Source organism: Mus caroli, chromosome 16 (assembly GCF_900094665.2).
Source record: "Mus caroli chromosome 16, CAROLI_EIJ_v1.1, whole genome shotgun sequence".
Taxonomy (NCBI): Eukaryota; Metazoa; Chordata; class Mammalia; order Rodentia; family Muridae; genus Mus; species Mus caroli.
In genome coordinates, this window is record NC_034585.1 from 87077027 (window position 1) to 87102947 (window position 25921).

Here is a 25921-nt window from a genome sequence, read left to right on the forward strand (position 1 = left end):
AGAGAGAGGAGGAGGAGGGGGAGGAGGAGGAGGGGGAGAAAGAAAGAGCTAGCAGGTTGAATTTGTTAGAACTATTCTCACTGATTGGCTAGCTGGATCACTGTTTATGTCTATGATGCTGTCAAACAGAAAATTCTAAAAGTCACTCAACCATTATTCCTCTCACTGGTACTTTCTGATGGATAGCCTTTAGTCCTGACCAAAAAGGGCTGGCTCACTAAAGGAAAGCCTAGCTGCTGGGGAAGGGATGGAGCGGGGCTCCATAGGAGGACTGCTTCTGCCCCACAGGGAAAATTCCTAAGCATGCAAATAACCTCGGCTACAAAAGCTATGTGACACCATGCCTGGCACTTTGTAAAGCCCGCTGGGGTAGAGCGTGACACTACAGTTTCCATCAGGGACAGCGTCCAGCGGGCAGCTCCTGGTCCCTGCTGAGGCTCTGCCCACCCCATGCTTTAAGCTGGACAGGGAGAAGCTTGCTTGAGCAAAGTGTTGCTAACCCTCTTATTGTGGAATAAAGAGAAGGGGAAACCTGATCCTTACAGGCAGGTTCTGAGTCAGTGCCATGGGTTCTGGGGTGAAGCTTGTTGGCCTGCTGTGGAAAGGAAGTGTTTGCTAGGACCGGCCGGGGCTTGTTCTCCGAGGGGCCCAGGCTTCCCTTAGTTTTGTTGGCTTTTGCTTAGGTTTTATTTTTGTTGTGTACCATTTTATCCTTGTTTGTTTGTAGCTAAATCCGAAGAAAACAGATTTTACTACATGCGCTATTACAAACCGTGAACCAAAAAAAACAGAAAGAAAACGGAAGAAAAGTGGACATTGGATTTTAACATAGCGCACACCTTTTCCTCTTGTTCTCCCTAGGAGACCCAACAATCAGTTTCTAGTGCTTACATGGACTGCTCTCCGAGAAACATCCCTGGGGCTGGCAGTTGGATTTCTTCTTCCTCTATGAATTTGTGATCAAATAGAGAATGATATGGATCCTGTGATAACATCATGAGTCACTAAGACCAACTCTCCGGGAAAAGCCGCACACCAAGGCGGCCCTCCCTGTTCGGAGCGCCAGAACAGTTTATCCTTCCCGCAACGTGTCTCCACCACAGCCTTCCGCTCAGCCGAGAGACAACATCCCACACTGTACCCCAAATCACGTAAAAGAGGAATGGAAATGCTTAAAGAAACCGACACTACACAAATATGAAGGAGCCCAGACTGTGGCGGGATAAATATTATGTCTGGGGGGGGGGAGGAAGATGTGGGGGTGGGGTGGGGTGGGGACATCGACAGTGAGAGTCCAGGGAGGAATTTCACTTCAGAAAAGCACAAACTGGGCAAGTTCTGAGCTGCCAGGATGTCAACGTAAACAGCAGATTCCACTAAGAAAGGAGACCTGTTCCTGGCAAGCAGAGAATATTGGTTTTCTGGGGACGTGTGTGTCACTGCAGCCAGGACTGACAGTCACTAGGGAAGAGACTGCTCTGCCAATGGTGGCTTTGCTCCCACACAGACGATTACATCCAGCCATATGCCTAGTGGTCCACCAGATGCCTGCCCTGGCCTTTTAAATTGCTATACCTTTCTACCCTCTACCAACTAGGTCCCGAGTCTACAGATATCACCGCCATCCATACAACAGAGGGGCACAGGAAAATGTCAACCTTGTGGGTCCTCGTGTATATTTATCTTCTGGGTGTGGGCTGAGTTTAAGACTTGGCGTTGAACTGACCCTCAGCAGGGTCACGTTTTAGTATCTGCACGTCCCAGGAAGATCCAGAAACAATCCCGAAACTAAGCTGCACAACAGAAGTCTGGGCCCGTGTGCATTTTTTTTTTTTGGACCTTGGGAAATCTTTGGGGGGATTTTCAGAATCATCTATGACAGCTTCCAGAGAGATTAAAAGAATCACCAAACTTGGGACAAGTGGGCATTGGCTCTGGTCTCCCTCCTTACATTTGCCACACGGCCGTTGTCATGTTTGGTAGTTATGTGATCTGTTTCCCTGTGACAGGCATCATTAAAGCTAAGTTCACTGATGGATCAATTCTCGGGCAGCTGGTAAAATACCCCAGCAGGAAATGGGTGCTTGCAGATGTCACTGCCAAGGTTTCTTAAATGTTTGTCACCTCACTCCCTAGCTCACAGGAGCAAGTTACAGACCGAGGAAAAGGCTCAGTTAATTGACCTCCCTCAGAAAGAGATCTCTTTTTGACCCTGAACTCGGAGATGACTGATAATCTCAGGCCCTGTGACTAAAGCATGCATTGTTCTGGGCAGCCACTTGAGCGCCCTCCTAATCTCTGGACTTCAGAGAGGGTCTCCCAAGATCCCCTCTGATTTTCACCGCACCCTAAACTCCCAACCGGGAGCAGCTATCTCTCCTTCCTTTGTAGAGCCATACAGATAATCAACATGCAGATTGGGAATCAAAGGGAGAAACATTCCTATGAGGAGATACACCCGAGCTGATCTAAACTACAGGAGAGCAGGTGGAAGCCATGGTCATGGAGGGAGCAGGCAGGAGCTTCCTCTGCCTTCACCAGGTTTTCACAGGGGCCAGCAGGCAGCCAGGGCTTAGAAGCCAGACAGGCAGGTTTTCCCAGTCACAGGCTGAACCCGAGGTTAGAACTGAGCATCAGCCAGCTCCCAGACAGATCCATTTCTTGGAACAGAGAAAAACCCTTCCTTGGTTAACTGGCAATTTCTGTGAGGGTCACAATCCCCAACATCTGGCATCTGGTAAAAAGAAAGGGGGGGTGCCCGTTCATGTCATCTCTACCCTTTATCCCACACGGAGTACCCAGGCCCCTCGGAGAAGCCATCACTGACAGAACCCCAAACTGACCTTACGGAGTGGGCATGAGTTGGAAGGCCAGGACCTTCTGGGCCAGTGTGTGACCTCTGAGGGCATATTTTTAGGCACATTTAAGAAAAAAAACGAAAAATGAAATAGTCGGGTCTTAAGATCGTTCACTAAAGCATAACGCAACGTTTAAAGGATAAAGTTCAGCCAGGGAGATGAGGGCTAATTGTGAGAATTAGCGAGAGTCGTTTCTTCAGTTTCTAATGGGAAGCAAATCGCAAGAGAGAAGGAGAGAAAGAGAGTGAGAGAGGGTGGGGTGGGCTGGGCTGGGGAATATCCAGCAGGCTTTGATGGCATGAAAAAGCAAAATAAAATCATATTTTGTGACTACAAAGTGAAATTATGAGATAAAGCCATGTTTATTATACTGACAGCTCACTTGTCTTGGTATTGACACGAGAAATTTAAACCATAAAAACTCAAGACCAACATTATTTATAGAAACCATAACTGGGTCAAGTGGTCAATTAGTCTTCCTGAGTTTTAATTACTCGTTACCACTCATGAAGAGGAGAGCCTGCTCAAGTCACATATAATCCAATTTTTTGCATCTGATTAATTTTTTCATTCCAGGGTATGGGAAACCAGCCTGGCCTTGGGTGCTGCTGTTTTCCTGGGGGGGGGGGGTGTTATGCAAACTCAAGTGCACACTGGCACCAATCAGACGGCAGAGTGCAAACACACCACGCCTTGGGGAAACAGTCCACCGTTCCTCAGGTAAACACCAGCACCTCTTAGTCACCCACTCAAAACAGAAATGGCCAAAGAGGGATAGGCGACCAGCACACAGCACCACACAGGTAGGCAAGCACGCTGCTTTCAAAACCCCACTCTTGATCATCATCAACTGGCTGCCCCGGTCGTCACAAAGTCACCATGCGACTCCCTACGGGAAAATGTCACTGGAATAGGCCATTAAATCGTCTTCGAAACTTCCATAGCCAAACATGACAAAAAGACCCACTTAGATGCCTAGGAGTATGGAGACATGTTCTCTGGCAACCCAGCTAGGTCCTACGAACTAAGTTTATTGCTAGGCAGGTGGGTGTGGGCCTGGCTGTTGGGGTCTTCCTTTCTTCTTGGCCTCCTACCGGCTCGGCCAGCGACTCATCTGAAACCTCCCTGACATTTTCTAAACACACGTCTCTGAACCGTAATGCGAATTCCATTTGCTGAAAGGCAGACCTTCAATATTCCAAGTGGATCCACTTAATGGCGCAGGCTCTCCCAGGCCTTCGATAAGTGGGCAGACTCTTCTTTCAATCACCCTATTATTAGCACAGTAGCACGAACACATATTTTCAATAACATTATATGTTCTCTACATTTTTTTCCTCCAGCTGTGACATCATTCTGAAACTGCCCTGAGCATCTGGGGGTGGGGGTGGGGGAGCAAACACAGAAGTCCAGGCTCACACTCTTAACCCTCTCCTCTTTCTCACTATGAACACGGAATTTCTACTGTTCTGAACGCCTTCAGAATCAGCAGTAATGATCCCTTTGCTTGATATTTCCTGCTTGTTGCCAGTCTACCTGCTTTGTTTTGCTTGCTTGGTGCTGGGGATCAAACTAAAGGCCTTACACATGGAAGGCTCTACCACCGAGCTATGGACATGACTAGCGCCTCCCTGTGTCTTCCCCTCTTCGAGAACTGATAGTATGATTTAGATCTATGTCATTCCGCTTTGATTAAGCTAGAGATACCATTTACGGCTAAGATCATTCAATTCTACATTACGAAGGTGAGGGTTTAAGCAAAGACCCCTCACTCCTAGACTCTCACTACCTGCTGATGTTTGTAAAATATGCCGTAGCTCCTTGAAATGAAGAGAGAACACACACACCCCTCGGAAGATGACTGGAAAGCAGACAAGCCTACAGTGAGAGCAGGTTCCTCTTTCTACTCCAATAGTTTAATAACTGGTTAAAGGTGAGGCATAATAACTGCATGTCCAGCTGGGCTAAGGAAATAATTTGGTCTCTCACATGAGCAGTATCTAAATGTTAAGTGAGTCTGGCTTCTCCCACCAAACCATAATAGACTTCACAAAGAATGCATAGTGAAGCTCACGCTGCTCTCAGATGTACCAATAAGAATCCATTTTTTTAATCCTAGGAATATAAGCTTACTTAAAACTATATCAGTAAGGGTTCCCCAAAAATTATTGATGTGACCAACTGAAACCCTGTCGCATGTTCGAGGGAGCATAAGTACCACATGATAAAGGCTCATGGCTTTGATTATACCATAGTGACCACCCATTATACAATGTCAGTCCTCATTCTGGGGTGGTTCCTTCACTTATCTCAGTTTAGGAAAACGGTGGAATGTTTTATTGAACTTCACAATTCATGTATCACACGCTGTGCATTCCAAGTCAGTTGTAAGCCAATTTAGTCATCAAAACGTGATAATAGCCAGTTGGTAGGTATCAAATAAACATTATCTTAAATAAATATCATTATGCCGCATCAGTAATAAGAAACGGGCTACTATTTGGAAAACCCGGGTTCGAATTTCACACCCATCCGTGACAGATACGCACCTCTACCACTCCGCCCGACAAACCTGAGGTCGTTGAATCTCGCCACCTGGTTCTTCATGGCCGCGGTAGCATTTCTCAGCTCTGCCGAGTAGTTTTCATCGTTGCCTGCCATGACAGTGACCAGAGTGCCATCCGGGACGTCCCCCAGTGCCACCACCTAGACATCAACCAAGGGACAAATGCAGACATCAGTGCTGTCACAGGCACCTGGCTGTGTCATTTGTCTGGCAATTGCTCTGATGTTAAACTTAATGCTTAATGGTGACACTTTCTAGTTTATAGAAGAGCCGTCATCATTTGATCATCGTGACAGAAACAGCTTGCTGCGAGTCCTGCGATGCAGAGACGGGTGTGGATTTTCAAATAAGGAAGACACAGAGATTCAAGGAGAAAAGCCACAGAAGGTCACAGGACACAGTGGGAACAAGACAAACAGGGACAGGAATTCTGAAAAGCTACTGTTGCTCATCGGTACAGTTATCTCTTAAGACCTCATATTCGAAAGACAGAAAGTCTTGTGTTTGTAGATTTGTGATCTAATTCACTTTTAAAAAAAAGATTTATCTTGGTATTTTGAATTAAGTGTATGTGGGTGGGCATTTTTTTGAGAGCAGGCCATGAAGGCCAGAGGAGCACGGTACCCTGGGACTGGAGTTGTAGGCAGATGTAGGCACCTGACATAGGTTCTAGAAATCAGACCCATTCTCTGTACCATGCATCATGTTGGTAACCACTGAGTCATCTCTCTGGCCCCACCTTTTACTTGCTTGGCCCATCCTTGGTGCGCCTAAAGAAACCTGGACGAAAGTATTTAAATTTAATTCTGCTCTGAATTTGCTACTGGTTTTTGTTGTTGTTGTTGTTTGAGGCAGGGTCTCAGATAGCCCAGGCTGGCTCCAGGCTCACTGTATAACAGAGAGTGATCTTGAACCCCCGATCTTCCTCTCTTCTCTGCTAGTGCTGGGGTTAGAGGTGTGTGTGCCACCCAGTGTGCAGCTTCCCAGCATGACCTGGAGATACTTAAGCTGTCTGTCTGCAGCTAATCTCTGCCACCTCTTCCTGCCACTCTTGGACACTCACCAGCAGCAAACTCTTGCACCCAAGGAGAAAAACTAGACACGGGCCACTTCTTTATTATTAATTACAAGAGGGATGACCTCAGTGACCACGGGTGCTCCAGTGTAGTCATTCTCCTCAAATCAAAGGTAGAAGCAGACTGCAGTTTGGCATCTGCATTAACTGTGTTCTGAGGGATTCCGTTACTGCCACTGAAAAGGTAAGGGCTTACGATATTTGGGAAGACAGCTTGTAGATGAGCTTGCTATCATATCCAGAAAACCAAAAGGCAGTAATTCCATATTAAAACACTCTGAAGCACGCGCCTTGAAAGTGCTTCACAAAACATTACCCACTGCTTGACTGCTCTTTGATCCTTTTTGTTTTGTTTTAGAGAGCTAAGGTTTCACGATGGAGCCTAGCATGGCCTTGAACTCCCAGTCCTCTTCTCTTAGCCTTCGAGGTCAGGATTTACAGGTGTGCACCACCAAGCCTGGCGTTCTTTGACTTCAGCTAAAGTTTTCAGTTTTGACTTGATTTGGTTATGTTTGCCTTGTTCTATATTCAAAGTGACCACGGGATTTCAAATCGCCCTGCCCCGAGAGTTCAGTTTGTTCCAACCATTCCAGACACATGCTGTCAGTCTTCGGTGAGATGTCTATTATTTAACTCAGTTGTGTGGTCATCCTTGGGCAGGTTTTCCCAGGATGGCAGTGGAAACATCTCTTCTTCTACTGCCACTTTGTTTTTCTCAGTTTTTGTACATTGGCTGCTTCACAATCTATCAGAGGGATATTTCTCATTCCGTATGAAATAACCCTGCCGCAGATTTGCTAATCTGGTATCAAGGTCCGGTCTCTCTGCTCGCCATCCTTACTGGGTGCTTAGTCATGTCTCCTTCCCGCTGTTCGATGTCCTGCAGATGGCTATCTGGGTGATTTTATTCATTGTGGCTGCTCTATCTCCTGCGTTCTAAAGAACCTATGTCAGGAAATTGCCCCAGCTACCCTGAGAAATGGACAGAGGGGCCCCCTAAGACATCACCAGGACACTCTGCTCTCTAGGACTGGGTATGTATCTTGCTATCTCTTTAATTTTTATCTGTTTTCACTCACTTGCTTTGTGAAACAAGGACCCTGTGGCCCCTTGCCTCTGCTTTTAACCCTTTCATGTCAAATGTTGGACGTGTTTTCTACAAAGGAGATTTTAAAAACGCTTATTCTCCAAGCAATCTGTAATTAGATGTTTCTATCCCACCACAAATGTTTGATGGCCTTTAATTAGCAGTGGTAATAAGACAACTCTTTTGTTTCAAAGAACATCATTGAAATACATCCCCCTGCTTGGTTAATTGATCATTATTATCTTTTCTTTCTATTCCTACAAAATGTTACTCCTGTAAATTCTGTTTTCTGTCTATTTTTCCCCCATCTCTCTCGTCAATGTTTTCATTTCCCTCTGCACAGTTTGCTCACAATGATGAGATGCCCTCTGTGGAAATGCTTCACTTCCTTGCCTTCATCTCCCCGTGGAGACGTAGGCCTTTCCAGTTCATCTCAACACCCACTGGGCTCCCAGGGCACTGAATCGACAGCCGGGCTTCCAGTCTGAATGCCTGACTGTTGGGGCCCATATCTCCTAAGAGGCCAAAATGAATAAATCCTGTTCCATAGCGCCCAAAGGCACGCCAAGTCATGAGTTCCCACTGTGCCCCACTGTGCCTCAGTTTACCACGGTTGCTCCAGGGATCCCTCATTACCTAGAAGTCAAACCCGTGAGGCCCCCCCATCTACAGCACGAGAGGATCATGGTGGCCAAGAAAAGCTTGTTGATGTTGGAATTCAAAAGTCTAAAAATTAGGAGTTTAAATTGCATCACCCCCATTTCTAAAGGAAGCAGGAAGGGGGCATCCAGGGGCTCGGTTACCACTTCTTGGGCTTCTTGATTTATCTCCAAGGAGTTTTGATGGAGAAGGGAAGGAGCCAAAATTAAATCCAGGGACATTTAACTCTGTACTTAAAACAATGACAAGCACACCTAGGCTAGGTTACTAGTGATGTTGTTGTCCTATTTAAAGCTAAGATGTCTTCCGATTTGATATAGATTTTTGTCACTGAGAGATGATATAAAAAGAATGAAAAGAAATCAAACTTCAAACAGAAATACAAAGCAGTGCCTGCAGTAAAAAGCTATAAACAATAGGTAAGGCAAGAGAAACATTTACATTTAGCACAGACCAAACAGACAAGAAGGGACTTGCTGGCCAAAGATAGCTCATATTTTGTTGAACTTCTCTGTTCTTCAAGTATCAGGAAGTTGGGCCAAATATCAGCTGTCTTCTCTGCTCTGAGGACTTCCCAGCACTGTTCTTGGCTAGCCTATTCTTAGTTTGAAACTGGCATTTTCCAACAATTTTACAGGTTGAAATTAAAGTAATAACTTATTTACTGCAAATTCTCTAATCTTCCAGAGTTTCAAAGAGGCTGTGGAGTGGAACATAGAATTTATCTGAGATGACATTTAATGTATACCTAGGGACCATGGTCTTCCTGCCAGAATATTATTTATTTATTTATTTATTTATTTTTATGGAAAGCATATTCCATCAGCACCCATGGTCTTTGAACTTCCCTGATGAAGGTATGTTTATATTTTTGTGCTCTGGTGTACCAGGGGCTAAACAAATTCTTCTATTACAGTATTATAAAATCTACTGCAAGTCACCTAGACAACTTTGTAGGCAGTATCTCCAAATACTGCGTAGTAGGGAGCAGATTTCCCAGTTTCTCGGCAGTGAAATTAAGTGTTTCTTCTATGCTGAGATAAACAGTCTATAGGTGGAAAGAGGGGTGGAGGATGGGAGGACTAATTAGCATAATTTTAATCAATTTTCAAGGGACTTCATGATTTTAAGTCTCCTGATAATTCTGAAGATTAAAGCGGAGGACTTAACAAGATTCCGGAAGATTCCGGGAGATGCTCTTCCACAAGTGATCTGAACAGGGCTTCACATCATCTGATTTTTATCTGGGGGTGGTGGTGGCAGCGGGGAATAGGATAACTCCTGCAGGGTTAACCCCTAAAGAAATTCCCGAATTTTAATTCACATGTAAATGTAAAGACACACTATTGGTAGAAACTAACTGCTTTTGTGTGTTTGGTAGGAGCTGGCACACAGAGGGGCCAGGGGCCCATAGAAAATACAGCAAGGAAGATGGTCTGTTTCCAAGTCACCCAGCCTTTAAATCTCCTTTCCCTCCGCAAATTCTATCTACTGACTGGTGAGCTCCTTGAAGCAGCCGTCCCTCTGTGGGACAGCATAGGTGGTGACAGATATTAATCCAGAGGTCTGATTTTTCAACTTCCCTGTCCACCGTGACCTTTGTCATGGCTACTGGCTGTCACTCAGGGAAACACACTGAGGTCTTTCCAAAATCATCTGTAAAAGGGAAATCTCTACGGCAGTGATTATTTTTGTTAAAAGGAAAAAATTTTTTCGTGGCTTGTAAAGGCAATATGTAAGGTCTTTAATTCTTTTGAAAAGAAAAATAAACATTTCCGTGTGGCAGCTCAAGACGGTACCATGTCAACTCCTGAAGACCATTTTAAAAATCAATTATTTAGTGTCTTGATAAACTGGGATTCCCTGGTAGACTAAGAAGAAGAACAACAACCACAACAACAACCACCACAACAACAAAGCTCAGAAAAGACCCAATTTCTTCCCCAAGGAAGCCACAGTCCCTTTAGCTAGGCTGGGCAGGGAGACCTACCTTAACTGGCCCTTTCCTTGACTACAATAAGTTTGAGTTCTCTCTGTTCTCTGTAAGTGACCTTAGGGCTGAGCTCAGATAGGTCAGGGTAAACAGAAGACAACACCAGCTAAATTTGTTTTTCTAAAGGAATTGGGAGGGATTCCCCAATAATTGGAAGGGAAGGAAAAACCAAGTGCCTGGCTCCCTCAGACTCTCAACCCCACTTCTATGCCTTTAAAAAGTTGCTTTCACAACAGTGGTAAAGGTGGCAATTCTACAGACAGAGTCGGCAGCAAATTCTACTTCTGTGATTTTTTTTTTAAATGTGGATGGTCTTTTTAGCATAAAAAGGGGAACCGGACAGCACTTTTCAAAAAGTGAGCATTATTCATTGTAATTAGATCAAGATCCAGCTGAGGCCTGGAACTACGAAAAGCTTAAATTAAATTAATCTCCCTCCTAAATGAGACAATTATTCAGCTAAATTGAAAAAAAGAAAAAAGAAAAAAGAAAAAAAGAAAAAAGAAAAAAAGAAAAAAGAGAGCCGCTTCCCTTTCCAGCTCGGGTCCCCGCCTTCATTAGCCTTTTAAAAACACAACTTGACAGAGTCATTTTGCTTTCAGCTGTACCTTTCAAAACCCACCTCAGGAGAAGACCAAAGAAGAGAATCTAAATTCCTCCAGCTCCCTGCCAGAGTTGTAGGGTGGTTCGTTCTTTCTTTCTTTCTTCTTCTTCTTTTTTTTTAAACCGCCCGAGGTTGTTTATATATAGCTTCTGAAAGCCAAGTTTTAGATGCAACTCAAAGCTAGGGCAAGGTCAGGGTGAAAAGCGACCAGACCAACGTGAGCTGCCCACCTGAAGTTGCCGGGTCTATAAGGCCCCCTCCTCAAACAGAAAAGCTGCTGGATTGGACCTTTTCGGGAAGACACCTTGTCACCTTTCTTGCCTGGGGCTTAATTTAGGTGAGCCAGCGATAATATTCTGGAGGTTTCCAGAAAAGACAACAGGATTCACTACTTGCGGCTTCTGGCAGGAGCAGGCTACAGGCTCGAAAAACTCCGGACTTTGGCAAACTTAACCAACTACTCCTGCCGCGGACTTTGGACACGCTGAATCTTATAGCGCGATTAAAAAAAAAAAAAAAGCGGCAGGGCGGGCGTGGGGTGGGGGTGTGTGTGGGATCCCTGGCTGTTTATTTATTTATTTATTTATTATTATTATTATTATTATTATTATTATTATTATTATTATTTTTACTGACCCGAAGGTACTAAAGCATCTCTTATTTTATTTCCTGATGCTTTCATTTGAGAGATACAAAACGGTCTGGGTGTCCATCCAGAGGTTCGGGGAACCTTAAGGAAGATGGACTGGCCCGCTCCAAGGTTCTAACTTTTTCTATTTCGTAGCAAAGATAAGGAAGGTCCTTGGTAGGCGTTCTGAAATTATCCTGATTTTTTTTTTTAAACTCCCTCTTGGATAACTCTGAGGCTGACCCTCCCGAGGGTCGCCACGGTAACGCAGCATCCCCCCACATCCCAAACTCAGTGAGAAAGACCAGAGGCTTCTACTACAGGAAGCACCCTTCTCTAGAAGCTGCCTTAGCCTCTGCCCCCTAGGCTCACTCTGGCCATCGGCTGACCTCCACCTGCTCCTCCCGCCACCCTCTCCAGGCAGGAGTACCTTGAAAGCGATGGGCAGGGTCTTGTTGCAGCGCCAGTGAGTGGGCAGCACGGAGCAGAGGAAGTTGGGGCTGTCGGTGCGCACTAGCTCGCCGGGGTGGTCAGCTAGTACCTCCACCATGCTGCGGTCGCCGCTCCTCAGCTTGCTGGCCAGGGCGGCGCCGCCATCCGGGGCGCCCAGCGGCAGCGCCTCGCTCATCTTGCCGGGGCTCAGCGCGGTGGAAGGCGGCGTGAAGCGGCGGCTCGTGCTGGCATCTACGGGGATACGCATCACAACAAGCCGATTGAGTAAGGACCCTGAAAACAGCTCCTACTAGACGGCGACAGGGACTCGGATCTTCTGCAAGCTGCTCCCGGGAGACCAACATACAAGTTCAGAAGCCTTTATTACTACCGGAGGGTTGTGGGGGTAGGAGACTAAATTACCATCAGTCCCGGACTGAGATCTAGTTACACGGATCGGCCTCACACCCAAGCAGGGCCGCTTAGTGCGTTGAAAAATGGGCAACCAGAATTCAAAGTCAAATGCCCAAAGGAGCCTCGCTTTGAGAGTTGAAGTTCAGTCTTTGGCTATTACAAACGGTCCCGGAGGCAAAATTCCCATACACGTCCTAAAATATTTATGCGCACAACAACAACAACAACCAAAAAATGACCAGCAAAAACTAGATTTGGAAGTTCCAGCAGTTAGCTGCCTGTCAGTTTGTTTTTCTTTCTTGCGGGTCAGTTTTGTTTAGAGTCTCAACAAAATACAAAACTTAGGAGTGTCTTCCAAACAGAGCGCCCCTCTTACCATGAAAAACTCACTTCGTTTCTCAAAAGCAAGAGCCGTAACTTTAAAAGATTGTGCTACTAATGTATGTGCTCGTATATATAAATATATACATATGATCTACTTCATAAAATATTTACAATACAATCTGTAGAGAATTTAAACACAACAGAAATCCATTAATGTTTGCTGCAGTTTTTTTTTTTTTTTTTTTTTTTAAGTAGCCTTGAAAATCAGCTTCAGTAGTTGGAAGGCTGGGATAGGATCACTTGTCATTACTCTCTCAATTAAATTCTGGCCAAATAAATGGTCAGTGCTTTACAAAGATCTGTAGCTAATCTTAAAAAAAAAAAGTCAAACTCGATGACACTCAGGGTAGAGCTTCCCACAGCTGAGGACTCTGGTTTGGGAACGCTGGTTAAGTTTGTGGCTGATCCTGTGGTTTGGTGGGAGTTGAGCCGCAGTTGGGTCACACACACAGGCAGACACGCACTCTTCGGAAGTCAGCCACTGTCTACATTGGTTGAGTGAGTCAGCCCAGAGTCTGGCAAGATGATCTTCCTCCAACGTCGCCCGGCGGTGGCTGGTTTTCTGCTGGGGCGCACAAATACCCACGAGCGAGCACCGTGTAACCGCAGCAGGTGGAGCGGGCCTGGGAGGAGGCACCGTAGACCAGTAGGCTCAAGTTACACACGCTCACTCCCACGCACCCTGCCACGCACACGCAACTTCACCGCTCGCCTGGAACTCCGGAACACTTTCTCCCGCAGTTGTCAAAAGAAACAATCGGAGAAAAGTTCACAGCCTAGAAGTTGAAACATCCAAAGACTAGAAGCCGGTTCATTCAAAAGTAAGAAAGGAAAAATAAAAATAAAAATTAAAAAAAAAAAAGGAAAGGAAAACAAGAAGGTCTAACGCAGATCTAGAAAGAGCCGCAAAGGGTGACTTTCTTGCGTCTCCGGGAGCTCAGGATGGAAGTGCCAGTCGCGGGGCCGGGCAGCGTGGTGCCCTGGCTGGGTCCGGCCGCGGGGCGCCCGTCCTGCCCGCGCCCGCTGGCTCTATGAATGAGAGTGCCTGGAAATGAACGTGCTTTTACTGTAAGCCCGACCCGAGGAATTCCATTCCCTCAGCTCGTTTGCATAGAGGAGACCGACGGCCAATCACAGGCCTTTCCGGTATCAGCCTGGGCGCGGCCGGCTGCCGCGCTCCTGGAATTGGCCCGCGCGCCCCCGCGCGCTACTGTACGCTGCCCGGCCCGGGACTCGGTGGCAGCCCCTACCGTCCCCAGCTCCCGCACCCACGCCGACCCCGCACACACAGGAACACGCTGCCATGTTTGCCCGAAGCCAGGCCCAGGTTCAGACCCCACGCCAGGCAGCCACGCGCGGTGCTGCACTCGCCCTGGGTGGGTTTGCCGGGCGCAGCGGCGCCACTGGTGGCCTCGGTCCTGGAGACCCCGAAACAGGAATCGAGAGACCGGTCGGGCTTGGGGACCGAGAGCTGCGTCCGGAGAAGCCCTGGGCCTGGAGACCAGCGGGAGGGAGACGCCCTGTGCGCCCTGAACACAAAGCTGCCACCGCGAGGCTTCGGGGACCTGGGCTGGCATCCGGGAATGGTCCCTAGGCAGCCTTGCACTGCAGTCCATGAGCCAAGGCTTGGGGTCCTGGGAGGACAGGGAGGACAGGCCGCAAGAGGGTTGGAGGGCTGATGGCCGAGTGGGGGGAAGCTCTGAGCGCCTCCCTGGGCCAGGCTAGCAGGTGAGGCGAAGTGGCACCGAGTCATTTAAACAAGGCCCGCCGCTGCTCCGCCGCAGAAGTTTTGGATTTTAAGCATCCTCTCCTTCGCAGAGTTGCTTTATTTAGTGTCTTTTCTCTGCGGCTGGGCTGCGGCTTGATTACGCAGCGCGCCGCGTTCTGAGTGTGCGCAGCGGCTGGAGAGGAGATAGTTTTCTAACCAAGGCCTCAAAGAACTCTAGACTACAAAAAAAGTTGAAAGCATGGGGGGCGCAGGCCACCCCGAACTCATGAGCTCGAATCCACCCTCCAGCTCCGGCGGGAGGCCGGAGCTCTCCTTTAGGCAACGAACCCACTCCGCTTGAGCAATGTAGGGGCACCTCCCCCACCTTGTTCGTCCCCGCGGCGCCGAGGGCATTTTCCCCGAAGAGCTTTAAGGGTCTCCTTCCTGCTTGGCGCGCGGCCGGCTACTGTCCCCAGCCGGAGCAGCTGGCCTGTGCTCCGGGGTCCCTTACTTCTCTTGGGCCTTGCTTCCTCCGGAACTTCTTACTACCCACTCCATGGAGCCCGCTACTGTCCACATATTGACCGAACCCCTCCACTTTCATCTGTGCTCGGGTCCCTGGCTGGTCCCCGCGAGTATCTTCCTTCCACACGCATCTGCGCAGCCTGGGTTCAGTGGAAGAGGAAGAAGCTGTGGAGGTCCCGGCACGGAGGCCTTGTCTGAAGTTTGGGGTGACTTCTCTTACCCCAGGCGGGTAGGAGCTGGCGGCATGGAGGATCAGGCAGGCCTTTCACGGTCATGTCGGGGCTCAAGTTGGACGCCAGGGGGCAGCAGCGGCCCTCGTTAGGCGTCCTGGGAAGCCGAGCAGGGCACTGGGCACGCCCGGACGGCGGGAGGATCACTCACCTGGAGGTCCTTAGGGTCGATCTTGTGAGTTTGGGGACAAACACTAGGCAGTGGCCACCAGAACCCACCTGAGCGCCCCCGTCTCTCAGACCGGTGGTAGCCAGTCCAGCTTGCATGGGAATCCCCCGGCTGGTGGGTCTCTACTGTCGTGGTGATCCACCCAAATTAGGGTCTCATCTCTTCTCAAAGCCTTTTTGCCTGGGCTCCGCCTTATGCTAGTTCAGGACCATGAGTTCCTCAGGTGTCCAGCGATCGTCAGCGAAGGCTCAACTTCTCCAGCCTTCTGTATTTTTCCGAGTGGGCCCGACTTTCCTCCTTCAGCACTAAGATCGTGACAGCAGGGCAAAGCTCAGTGCTCCCCTGGCGTTTGGGGGGATCCGGAGCTTTGGGAAGACATTTTTTCCCCTTGCTTTTCTTTTAAAACGAATCTCAAAGAAGTCCCAATTCAGGGGTCGAATCCCGCTGCCTGCGCTCCCCTGCCAGGGCCACAGCTTCCTAGTGCAGCCAGGTTCCGGGTGTGCCGGCTTTACTGGAGAGTTCATGGCCAGTGGAAGCGAGACTCCCTCAAATAGCTAGCTAGACTCCCCTCAAATGCATTTTCTGAGCAGCCTACTTCAGATCCAGTGCTCCTGGAGCCACAGCCAAGCACATCCACACAGACCCACCGAGCCAGGGCTGAATCAAAACAGTGTGGCAGAGACAAAGCTCGACCTTGACTCCAGGGAAAAGGGTGGCTCTCCGGCCCTTCAAACGATTAAAGGAAGCGCGATGGGGTCAAACATCAAACCCTGTATGGAGTTTAGGGTTGTCTGTCTGGCAGAAGCCTAGGAAAGACAGTTACATGAACACACGCACCAAGTTTGGCTTTCAAGGTTCGCACCTTGAGCGTTGCTCAGCTGAGTTACTAAGTTCGAAGCCCTATCATGATAAAGCAACGAAAAGCTGCAAAAATCCGGCCTCGGGCATCCCTGGACCTGTCTGGGTTGTCACTGAGCCACTTGACACGCACTTGAAAAACACAGACAAACAAAATCATCGCCCCGTCTTTGCTGCAAAATAGTAACCAGCAAGCGCGCAGCTGGGACTCAACCGAGGGGCACCGTGAACGCGCAGTCCTTGCGGCTTTGGACAGAGTTCATGCAAGCCCTGCAGCGCGAGAGGGAAATGAGGAATTCCTTCCCACCCAGAGTGCGCATTTCACTGTCAATGCTCACTTTCTCTCTCTTGCCTCACCAAGAGCTAAAGGAAAGGTTTACAACTTTCACTTCCAGGCTTCCCCCAGAGTGACACTAAAATTTACATGATTTAAAAAAAAAAAAGGAAAAAAACTGTGAGGGAAAGATTTGTTTAAGCTGCTACTGTGTGACAGTCTGACAAATTTGTTGCTGGGGAAGTTTAAAAGTGAGCACAACAGGATTTGGACTCTCTACTATGAATTTAAAAAGTAGTGTTTGGTTCAGTGAGAGGCAGGCAACCATTTCAATGGAGGACGGAGCGGTTTTATTGACTTATTCTTCTACATCCTTACGTGACTGGCTAACTGTGGTCTCAGAAAACTGAAAGTTTTGTGTGCTTATTCTATGAAATCAACTCCAAAATAAAAAATATATAATAGTTCTCTTAAATAAAAATTACCCCTCCAATATAATACTCTATCTAAATCAGATTCTAAGCATGCAATAGTTTTAAAGTTATTTCCTCCTCCTCCTCCCCCTCCCCTCCTCCTCCCCTTCCCTCCTCCTCCTCCTCCTCCTCCTCTTCCTCCTCTAAAACTACTGTAGTTTTAGACCAACTCCTTGCAGTTGGTACTTTCACAGGCACTGAGCCATTCCAGTGAGCAGTAACCACTACATAAGTGACTGGCTGTCCATGCTGTCTGACTCTCCACATTGGAACTTACATTTTTCTCTCAGGTGAAGAACCTGCATGCTTATGTCACTTTTCACATTTGTTTACTATTGTTTAGGACCAAACTCCTGAATTCTTGCACCGCATCCTCCCTCTCTGAATATTTCTATGCTGTGCTGGGGGGACACTCAATTCTAGCTTCATACCTTTCCCCCAACCCCCGTACAACTTACAAAACTTACAAGGAGCAAATTGAAAATATTTCTCCTTTTCCCACAAAATTCGTGGTGCTTAGTAAACATTTTACCCTCATAAAATTTTGCGTCACCGTTGCTCTAACAAGTGTAATAAACTCTGTCATAGTTGACGGAAGCCAAGCCACATTTTTTTCAGAGAGTCACACAGTCATTTAATCACAGCAGAATGTGTGAATGGTGAACGCCATAGAGCTGAGGGTATCATTTAAGATTTCATTGGGGTATTTTATGTGGTATGACAGCTACAATATGGATTGCTCCTTTTAAGTATATTTGAATCAGCAAAAAAAAGCTTTAATTATTTGGCAAAGTGATATCATAAAGTATATACGGAAACACATCAATAGACAATCATACATATATGTGTATATGAATATATACTTCATTAAAAATATAAATTGGAATCTAACACATCATGAACCTCTCTAGGATTCACTTTATGTATGCACTCCAAAATAATAGAAAATAAAAATAAGCCCATGAATAAAGAGAAAGCTAAAATTTTCATAATAATTCCAGTACTTGCCAGCTTAAAAAAAAAAACAAAACAGATTCTCTACTGAATTCTTTTACTTTTCCTATTTCATCACTTGCCATCTTTTTGAGCACTGGGAGTTTTATATCACCGTCCAAATAAATCCGTCATCATTGGCACAAAATTAAAATAGTAAATCACCACGTAAGTGAACTGTGATCTGTCTAGAGTGTGGCTTTATGCGCTTTCTGTCCGTGCTGGATTCAGAATGCGGAATCTCCGTGTCTCAGGCGCTCTGAGTTGCATGCACAAACACATGAATTAGCTGCATGCATGAACACATGTGAAGTATTTACTAAAGCTCTGGGGATGACTCAGAACTCCAGGTGAGATTAAAACCAAATCCCAGCTTAATACAAAATGGTTTTAAAATCAGTAACAAGGCAGAGGCTAAGCACAAGGAGAAAAAAAAATCTGAGTATCATTCCAACAATTTATTTCCTTAAAGCCAGTGTTTATCCAAATAAACAATTTAGAATACATTTTCTAAAAGAGATTACCTGGTGCTTCTGTGTTCCAGTTGCTTTCCTCTAGTGGTAGATCATTTCAGAAACACCTCCCCCTTGTTGGTTCCCTCCCCCTCCTCCCTCCCCCTCCCCCTTTAAGCTAGGAAAGCAGTTTGTTTACATTGACACCACTCTTTCTTGAAATGACACAGCCTTAAATATTGTTGGAAATCATCAGCATATGCTAAGATCCCAGGAAGACACTTTCCTTCCTGCAGTCTGTTGCTTCTAAGGTACAGGGAAGCCCACACCAAAACTGTGCTCATTTCCTTGGGTATTTACAGATAATGTGAGTTAGAAATTACCCTTCCTTAGCCTTGTACACTGACAGTGGTCAGTACCCAGTGACAGCAAGGGCACATGGTTGATCTCAAAGCCTTAGGATTTGGGTAGCCACATTCCATAGCAGGACAAGACGGCTTATCAACAATGTTGTGAAGAAGAAGAAGAAGAAGAAGAAGAAGAAGAAGAAGAAGAAGAAGAAGAAGAAGAAGAAGAAGAAGAAGAAGAAGAAGAAGAAGAGGAGGAGCAGAAGGAAGAAGAAGAGGAGGAAGAGGAGGAGGAAGAAGGAAAGGAAGAGGAGGAGGAATGGGAAGAGGAAGAGGAAGAAAAACAGGAAGAGGAAGAAGAAGAACTGGAAGAGAAAGAGGAGGAGGAGGAAGAGGAGGAGGAGGAGAAGAAGAAAAAGAAGAAGAGGAGGAGGAGGAGGAGGAAGAGAGCTAATTACTTCAGATTTCCAGACGCTGTTTAAATAGGCAGGAGGACAAGGTTTGCAGCTCCGTAGTCATATATTTTTTTGCAAAAGCAAAAAAAGAACAAATAAAATAGGAAAGGCCTCCACAGGGCTGCCTTCTAATGACAGACTGAGGGACTTAAACGTGTGGCCTCCAAGGAACAACCTTAAAATAATTTTTAAAAGATCTTGGTTTACAAGGACATAAAAAACCTCCATAAAGTTTCCTTTTTTTGAACACAGTAGGGACAGAACGATTTGCACTAATTATTAAGGTAGGATGAGGTAAGAAATAACAAATGGACTCTGAAGTTAAGGCAAGCTTGGTTCTAACTGGTGAGCATTGGACCGAACAGACTGACCCAGTAAGACTGACCAGACCAGGTAAATTTATTCCAGAGACCTGGTGGAGCCAACCCCCCCCCCCCCCGACATTCTCTCATGAGACCCAGAGACACCTCTCCACCTCAGGCTGAGTGGCTGGAAAAGCAGAACGGAGCGCAGATCTCTGTACATACCCTTAATACTTCGACAATTCTTAGAGAAAAGCCAAAGTGGCAAAAGCGACTGTGCTTGGAGAGGACTGTGTGTCATTGTGAAGAACAGGGAAACTGGCTGAACTCAGTGAACAGACACTTATAGATAAAGGCAAACCTGTGGAATTATGAAGGGATTTCTACCTCCAGGAGCTGGGGAAGATGCCACCCTGGGGCTTGGAGAGAGACGAGAGGCTACATACTCATTAGTGGAAGCTAGATAGGACACGATCTCCCTTCCTTGCCCACTGTATGCCATCATAGAACCGGCAGTGATTGGATTGTCTCCCTGCTTAATCCTGGGAATCCCACAGTCACTCCCATTTTATAGGCCAGGAGCCTCCCCTTTAGGGAGCTTAGGAAACTTGCCTGTGGACACACATGAATGCCCATGTACACATGCAGATTTAGTGTGCACACACAGGCACAAGTATGCACAGACATGCACACTCACCCCCACACCATACATACCCATGCAGATGTGAGTACCACACACACATGCAGACACACAGGCACATGAACACACACATGTACACATGTACACCTGCACACACAGGCACTGGTACACACACTCAAATGCATACACAAGCCCATGCACAGCCACAGGCATGGGTCAGCTATGTTTCTTAGGTACAATTGACAGCTTTGAGAAAATTTAACTCTTAGTATGTCCTCTTTCCTCCCCATTTCTTGTAATTCCAGCACTTGGGAGGCAGAGGCAGGCAGATTTCTGATTTGAGGCCAGCCTGGTCTACAGAGTGAGTTCCAGGACAGCCAGGGCTATACAGAGAAACCCTGTCTCAAAAAAAAAAAATCTCAAAAATTCATCATGTGCGAATCTCAGATATGTAGAATTCCTATCCTGTCATTATTTCTTGTCACCGAGAGTGTTTGGACAGGCAATCGCTATTTGGTTGAGAGATTTTTAAAATCTATAATAGGCTTTTAGTCTTTTCTGACCTCTAGTCTTTTCAAATGGTAACTCCTAGACTCTCTGAGAGCATAAAACATTTGATTTTCTTCCTCCCAGCCTTCCTAGAATGGTCCTTATGTGTCAGGGTTCTAGGCTCATTGATGACAGAGGACAAATAACAGACAGCAAATGGGGTATCATGGCTACTGGCAGGCATGTGTACATGGTCCAGAGAACAGAGGGAAGGGACAAGGGAGAACGAGGGCAGCAGCACCTGGGGATGCTTAGAAGAGGCTCTGGTGCTAATACTGGTGATGTGTCCTTGACTTAGAAGATGAATAGAGCTTCTACTTTCTGAATCCCAGAGAAGGGGCTAGAGAGGCTGTGGTGAGCTGGACAAAGTTGCTCCAGGGAGGAGGATCGTAGAGAGCAAAGCTAGGCACTTGTGGTTCAGGTCACGGTGCCGTTGCCAGTAGAGACTGAGTTGGAGTGGGGTGTGGTAGCTCACATAAGCTGAGAGGACTGAACCTCAATATGAAGACAGTGGGTTCCACTACAGCCAAGGATACAGCCTAGCCGAGTGGGTACTTTAGAAAAACGAGTCCACCAAAAGTGTATAGGTGACTGGAGGAGAGAGAGAGAGAGAGAGAGAGAGAGAGAGAGAGAGAGAGAGAGAGAGAGAGAGAACACTTGAGAATTGTGTCCTGCATGTCAAGCTGGCTTTGCCGCTGCCGCTTTCATTGTAGTTATACCAAGTCTCTGGATTTGAACCCATGGACTTACTTGTGTCTCCCTTCCTTTTGTTGCTAAGTCCTCTGAGTAGTGTTTTTTTTTTTTTTTTTTTAGCATTGGTTGTTATGATTTCTCTCCTCTTCCCATGCCCATCCCAATTGCTCCCACCCCAGGGCTAGTTCTCTGACTTCTTGTCAGATTTCTTGCAAATATACCCTGACAAGGGATTCCCACAGTTTTTCTACACCAGTCCTTCTCGCAGGCTTCTGCTAACCTTGTATCTCTACATACCCAGAACCCAGGGCCAGCTCTTCAGCTCAGTGCTGCAGGACTACCCTCCCTGTTCCGATCACAGAGGCATGTGTCAGCTTTCTTGCTCAGGTTAGATTCCCTCTCATGGATTATCCTAATATTTCATCATGGTCTCCATGTCTCCCAGATGACCTTTGAACTATACTTGGTGTCTCAGCTATTGAAATGATGGAGGGCGAGGTTGGTAAGAGGCCACCTTCCCCTGGCTTCAGGTTTCTATGTAGAACAACATTCCTCAGTGTGCAATCCTTGGCCCCTTTCCACACCCCCATTTATCCTCAACCAGGAGAGATTCAATTACTCTGCCAGCAACTTAGGAAGCAGAAGCAAGAATATGAGGAAGAATCCTAAAATAGACCCTTAAGATTGTCCATCCTAAACAGAACAGTGAGGGAGAGGAACCCATATGAGCTGGTTGTAGAGCAGGGAGCAGACAGAGGGCTTTTGACAGTAGTTAAGGCTGTTATTCAGTTGGACTCCAGTCAGCAAGCAGAGTTGATCCTAGTTGCTACAATGTAGCCAAAGGAGATGGTTAAAAATGGTAAGTTTTTCTGCCTGGGGCTGGAGTGAAGCCAGCTGTTGCTCTAGCCGAAGAAGACAGAAGACGGTGAGAGAGAGAGAGAGAGAGAGAGAGAGAGAGAGAGAGCTGTCCTAATTCTCTGACCCTCGCCCTGGCAGCCAGCCAGCAAGGAAGCAGGGCCTGTCTTTCTTGAGGTTTATAGAACTGCATTCCGCCAGCTACCTGTGTGACCTTGGAGGAACATTGCCCCCTAAAGACTCAAGTTAAGAGCTTAGCTTGGCCAACCTCTTGATGGAGAATCCAGGGAGACTAGTGGGCGTGCTGACTGTGAGCTAATAACCGGGTGTTCATTAAACTGAGGTTTTTAAACTTGTGGTCTGATAGCAGTGGAGAACTAGCACACTGACCTTCAGTTCTCCTGATAGGCTCAGGAGACACAGCCTGTGCTTGGGTGAGTATGGGCACCAGCACTCGGAAGCCACATACCAAGCCACATTTTCCAAAAGTTCTGACTGTGGTAAGCTTGCTATTCTGATTCTCCATGCTTTGTCTAGCATACCGGTTGTTCTGGGCCACTAGGGAGCAGAAGTCTTTTTATTGAGTCCCCACAGAGACACTATATAATATCTTATTCCCTTCTGAGTCATTGCACCCCCCCCCCCCATACCCTTGTGCATGCTGCACACATGACCCCTGGATGTTTGCACACCTTGTCCATGAGGCTGTCTAACTCATATTTCAATTTTTTTGGCACCACTGTGCAAAACAAACGTGATGGGAAGCCCCAGGGCTCTTATTAAGCAGAGGCTCTGACTCAGCAGGTCTGGGGAGAGACCCAGGACTTCATTTCCAACAAGCTTCCAATGATGTCATGGTGGCTGCTGGTCCATGATGCACACCTATAGTTGACAAGGTCCCTGGAAGCTCTTGGGTCTCCAAACAAAACTGTGTCCAGCATAACCCTTTAGACAGACGACAGAAGGGCTTTTCATAGATAACATTATAAAATATGAATCCATAGCAAGTCATCATAGACAGGGCTCTTTAAACTGTCATCAATGGGCTGAATATTTGGTGTCTGTTTGGAAAGCCCTCTGTCAGAGACCTAATCCCCTGTGGGATGGTAAAGCTTGTGGGGCCTTTGGAAGGAGACTGGATAAAGACCAGAGAATGGAGGTGGGACGAGTATCCTTATATGGCTTTCTTTTGCTGGGTGTGGTGGTGTACACCTTTAATCTCAGCACTGAGAAGGCAGAAGCTGAGGCCAACCTGGTCTACATGCCCTAGGCTATCTAGGGTTCACAGTGAGACTCTTATCTCCAAAAGGTCAGATTCTCCACTTCCCTTTCTCCTCCCTCCCTCTCTCCCTCCCTCCCTCCCTCCCTCCCATTTGCCCTCTCCTCCCTCCTCATTCCTTTAGACATTCTTTAGGGTCTCACATGTGGCCTCACAGTCACTGGATATGTGTTCCAGAGGGAAACTAGAATATACACATAAGCAGCCTTTTCCCTCCCCATTTGGACTTCCAGAAGATGTGGCCAGGACACAGCCAATCACCTGGGGCACAGAGCCTGGCAGGCATGTGCAATCATGTGCATCATACCAGCCATATATAAACCAACAGGGAAGCACCTCTCCTTCTGCAGAAACAACGCAGTACATGTGATTTAGACTTTCCCAATACCCAGGGTTTTCTACTCTTGTAAGCAAGCAGATGGTGTCCATGAAGTCATCCGTTACTTAATTAGGATTCATTCATTTGTGTACTGTGTGGGCAAGCATGCTGCATGCAGCTTGTGTGGAGGAGGTCAGAGAACAACTCCTGGGACTTGCTTTGGCTTCTTCCCTTCCACTGCATGGGGCCTGGGCTCACATTCAAGTCACCAGGCTTTGGCAGCAAGCACCTTTATCTGCCGAGCCATCTTGCCAGCCCAAAAGTAACTTCCATAATGGTTTATTTAACCATGATCCAAACCCATTGTCAATACAAAATTAGATATTTTCTATCTCTTTTTTAAAATCCTATTTTCAAAAGTCTATGCGTGTTCTGTGCCTACAGTACGTCTCGTTCTGGTTTGTCTGGCTGTTGGTGTTCAGTAGCTGCTTGGGACAGGTGACAACTGTATTGGTTGGAGCAAGACTGGAGTGGCTACTCAACAAGCAATCAATGCTGACAGCAACTTTGACACTTTTCTCCTGCAACCCCAGGGGGCTGTTTCTTCCCTGCTGTAGGTGAGGCATGCAGGTCTCTTCCCTGACTTAGGTTTTCCCTCTGAGCATACAGTTTATTGTTTGAGACACTCCTACACTGTAGCCCTGGCTAGCCCTGCCCTCGTGCCCCCCTGGCTCTTGGAGGTTGTTCTGCTCTTGCCTCCTGAGTGGTGAACTTCGAGTCATTTTCACAGCATCACATGGTTGAGTGGAAAGCAGTAGAACCCATGTGCAGGGCTCCAGCGACTGCTGCAGGAGGCTGGCTTCTATGGTCAGCATGCTCCTGCATTTTGCAGCCCAGGTAAGCCCTGAGCTAATCTCCTGCTTCCTACACTGCCTCTTCACACCCACCAGCTGTGATGGCTCAGCCTGTGAGACAACTTTGGTTCCTTCGCAGTCTGAAGCAACATCACAGAAAGGATTAAGCTAGTTCTCTATGAGATTTGTGGACTGGATTATTATTATTATTATTATTATTATTATTATTATTATTTTAAATAGCTTATACATATGAGTGTTTTGCCTACATGTATGCCTGTGCACCATATGCACGCAGTGCTCACAGAAGCCAGAGGAGGGCGCTGAATCCCCCAGGACTGGAATTATGAATGGTTGAGAGCTGCTTTGAGTGTACTAGAAACCAAACCTGGCTCCTCTGTGAGAGCAGCCAGTACTCTCGACCACGGAGCTGTCTCTCCAGTGCCCATGGGCTGCACTGATAAACACCGGCTAGGACTGGATGTTCTGTTTCTCACAGGCCACAAGTTTTAAATTGCTGGTGCTCTCTCTCAAGTAGGAATTCCTACAGTGTGTTTATCTGGAAATACAGCATAAAGGGGTTTTTCAAATTGCCTCTTTGTTAGCCAAACCAGCCGCCATCCATCCCTCTGCAACTCAGTACAGTAGTTTGGTAATGTGTAGTGAAAGCCTGGTTGTAGGAGAGTTAGAGGGACAGCAAGAGAGGAGGGGGAGGGGGAGGGGAGGGAGGAGGGAGAAGGAGAGGGTGTGGGAGGAGGAGAAAAAGGGGTAGGAGAAAGGAGAGGGAAAAGGGGAGGGAGAGGGAAAAGAGGTGGGAAAGGGAAAAAGGAAGGGGAAGGGTATGGAAGGGGGAGGGGAAGGGGGAAGGGGGATAGGGAGGGGGAGGGAGAAGGAGAGGGAAGTATCATGACAGGAGGATTTTAATTTAATTCTTATTTTATGTGTATGTGGGTATGTCTGTTTGGAGGCATGCACACACATCTGGAATGCAGCACCTCTAGATGTTAGAAGAGGTTACCAGGTCCCCTGGAACTGGAGTCACAGGTGGTGATGAGCTGCCCGACATGGGTGCTGGGATGAGGGTGTTCACTCCCTGGCAGGAGCAGCCAACAGCACTAATCACTGGGCCATCTCTCCCATCTGAAGTAGCCTCGAAAGCCATATCTATCATGTTTGCTTGTGGGACTAGAGACTTGCCATACTCCACAGACTTTAACTTCATGTCTATGAAATAAAAAACTGTAG

At 47.0% G+C, this 25921-nt stretch overlaps 1 protein-coding gene across 2 annotated transcripts in view; it reads right to left on the minus strand.

The window, feature by feature from the left end:
* The window catches only part of Runx1 (RUNX family transcription factor 1), a 223697-nt gene that overhangs the window by 81479 nt on the left and 116297 nt on the right, over nt 1-25921 (minus strand). For both annotated transcript variants that reach the window (XM_021184936.2, XM_021184937.1), the window contains exons 3-4: nt 11902-12155; nt 5408-5564 (exon numbers count right to left, since the gene is read on the minus strand). In XM_021184936.2, the coding sequence (XP_021040595.1) occupies nt 5408-5564; nt 11902-12155 (411 nt within the window). The remainder of the gene's footprint in view (nt 1-5407; nt 5565-11901; nt 12156-25921) is intronic.